The sequence below is a fragment of the Stegastes partitus genome, unplaced genomic scaffold (assembly GCF_000690725.1).
Source record: "Stegastes partitus isolate 25-593 unplaced genomic scaffold, Stegastes_partitus-1.0.2 Scaffold424, whole genome shotgun sequence".
In the NCBI taxonomy this organism is placed as follows: domain Eukaryota; kingdom Metazoa; phylum Chordata; class Actinopteri; family Pomacentridae; genus Stegastes; species Stegastes partitus.
This window is the reverse complement of record NW_007578155.1, coordinates 359,246-361,133: the sequence shown is the minus strand read 5'-3', so window position 1 is coordinate 361,133 and position 1,888 is coordinate 359,246. Positions and strand designations below refer to the sequence as shown.

Sequence of the window (1,888 nt, the reverse complement as noted above, 5' to 3'; positions counted from 1 at the left end):
CCGAGCAGCGTGGGGGTGGGCGGGGGAGACGGCGCCCACCTGGCTCCTCTGGTTGGGGAGGGACTGGTGGGAGGAGGACGAAGAGGACAGTGACCCTCGAGCTGAAAGCCCCGCCCTGCTGATGGAGGAGGAGTATGGAGGCCTGGAGGGACCTGAGGAGACGGTCACATGATCAATGACGTAAACACCTGGTTCTCATCGACACCTGAGACGTGACAGAAGCAACACTTCATCAAATCGTCTGACTTTCTCACTAAATGACTATTTTATGGCTGAAGCCCGGTTCTTCTAGAAGTTCCTTCGTAAAGCAGCATTCTGTGAACCGTGTTCCAGGTGAGGCGGCTCACCTGAAGGATGGACTCCGTTCATGCTGCTCCTGTACGGTTTGTTCTCGCTGCTGATGGCACCATGAGGAGGCGGAGGAGTGCTGATCACAGCCGAGGCTGCAAACTGGGCGGTGGCCGAGTCCAGAGTCTTCGAACTGGACTCACTGGACCTGCAGGACTGTGGGACAGAACCGATCAGGACAGTGAAATAACTCAGGTTACTCAACCTGAACATCACACTGAGAATGAAGGTTCTGATCAACATCTGGCAGTGAATCCATGAACAAACACATGTTTCTGTTTCTATCAGTGTGAACGTGACAGACTGTGAAGTTTCTGCACTCAGTGTCATTTATAAAGTATTACCTGTGTTTACCTGGTCTGTATTCATCAGGTGTGTCATGTGAGAAATAAAAGGTTTTATGTCTTTGTATACAGTGGAAGTAAACTCCTGGTTTCAGCTGCATGTTTCAGTATTAATGTCATATTTATGGATGTATATACTAGTATATATATGTATATATATATGTATGTGTTGGTATATGTTACCTGTGTCGTGTGCAGCGCTGTGTGTCTGTATGAAAAAGTGTTGTTCTGTAGCTGCAGCTGCTCCAGCTGTTGTTTCTGCATCTGGACCAGCTGCTGCTGGTGACTGTGGTACTGCTCCTCAGTGATGCCTCCTGCTGGTGGACGGAGGAACCACAAGTTAACATGTATGACACGCGTATGAAGCATGAGCCTCAAATCAAACCGTCACTGTCATATAACAGCAGAACCAGGATGAAAACTGCTCAGAACGATCAGATATCTTTAATTTAACAGCTGAATGTTGATTAAACTGATTAAATGATCAAATATCTGGTATAAAACAGCTCAATATTGATTAAAATGGTCGAAGCTCTCAGACATCTGAAGGCTCACCTGGTCCACAGCTGAGGTCAGGTGACAGCCGACAGGTGAGTCTGCTGTCCTCAGGTGTGGATCCGGTGGTTCTGTGGTCCTGAGCCGGTCTGGGTCTGAAGCAGAACCTCCTCAGGCTCTGGATGTTGCTGAGGACTTCAGCCAGGGAGGGGCAGGTGGTTCCTGAGCTCAGCGGGGGCCTCTGGTCCGGACTCAACGGGTCGCCGAGGAGACAGGTACCGGTCCTGGTTCTGGTCCTGCTCACCGGATGCGTTAAAGAGTCCGGCTGCTGCAGGGTCGGGTCCAGAGCGCAGGAGGCCCGGTCCAGGATGATCCTGAGGGATGTGAATGACGTTTTTCACATTTAGAGATTTGAAGCAGTGCAGGACTTTAAACGTGCAGCTTAAAGACGTCTGATTGGTTACCGGCCCCCTCGTCCTATCCGGCGCCGGCTCAGTCCCATCCAATGAGGAGGCAGAGACAGTTCAGTCAGAGAGTGACGGAGACACGGCGGGACGAGCTCCGGACTGCTGTCTCCACCCGCCTGCTCCGTACGAGGCTTCAGAAACAAACGCACATCATTTTATAGAGATAACAGACCTGCAGCTAAGCTAACCGAGAGATGACCTGCAGCTAAGCTAACCGAGAGATGACCTGCAGCT

At 50.9% G+C, this 1,888-nt stretch overlaps 1 protein-coding gene across 1 annotated transcript in view; it reads right to left on the bottom strand.

Annotated features, from left to right (window-relative positions):
* Window positions 1–1,888, bottom strand: part of epc2 (enhancer of polycomb homolog 2 (Drosophila)) — a 10,555-nt gene that overhangs the window by 4,142 nt on the left and 4,525 nt on the right. The window contains exons 5-9 of the mRNA XM_008285970.1: window positions 1,652–1,809; window positions 1,248–1,561; window positions 876–1,009; window positions 348–504; window positions 7–152 (exon numbers count right to left, since the gene is read on the bottom strand). Coding sequence (XP_008284192.1) covers window positions 7–152; window positions 348–504; window positions 876–1,009; window positions 1,248–1,561; window positions 1,652–1,809 — 909 coding nt within the window. The remainder of the gene's footprint in view (window positions 1–6; window positions 153–347; window positions 505–875; window positions 1,010–1,247; window positions 1,562–1,651; window positions 1,810–1,888) is intronic.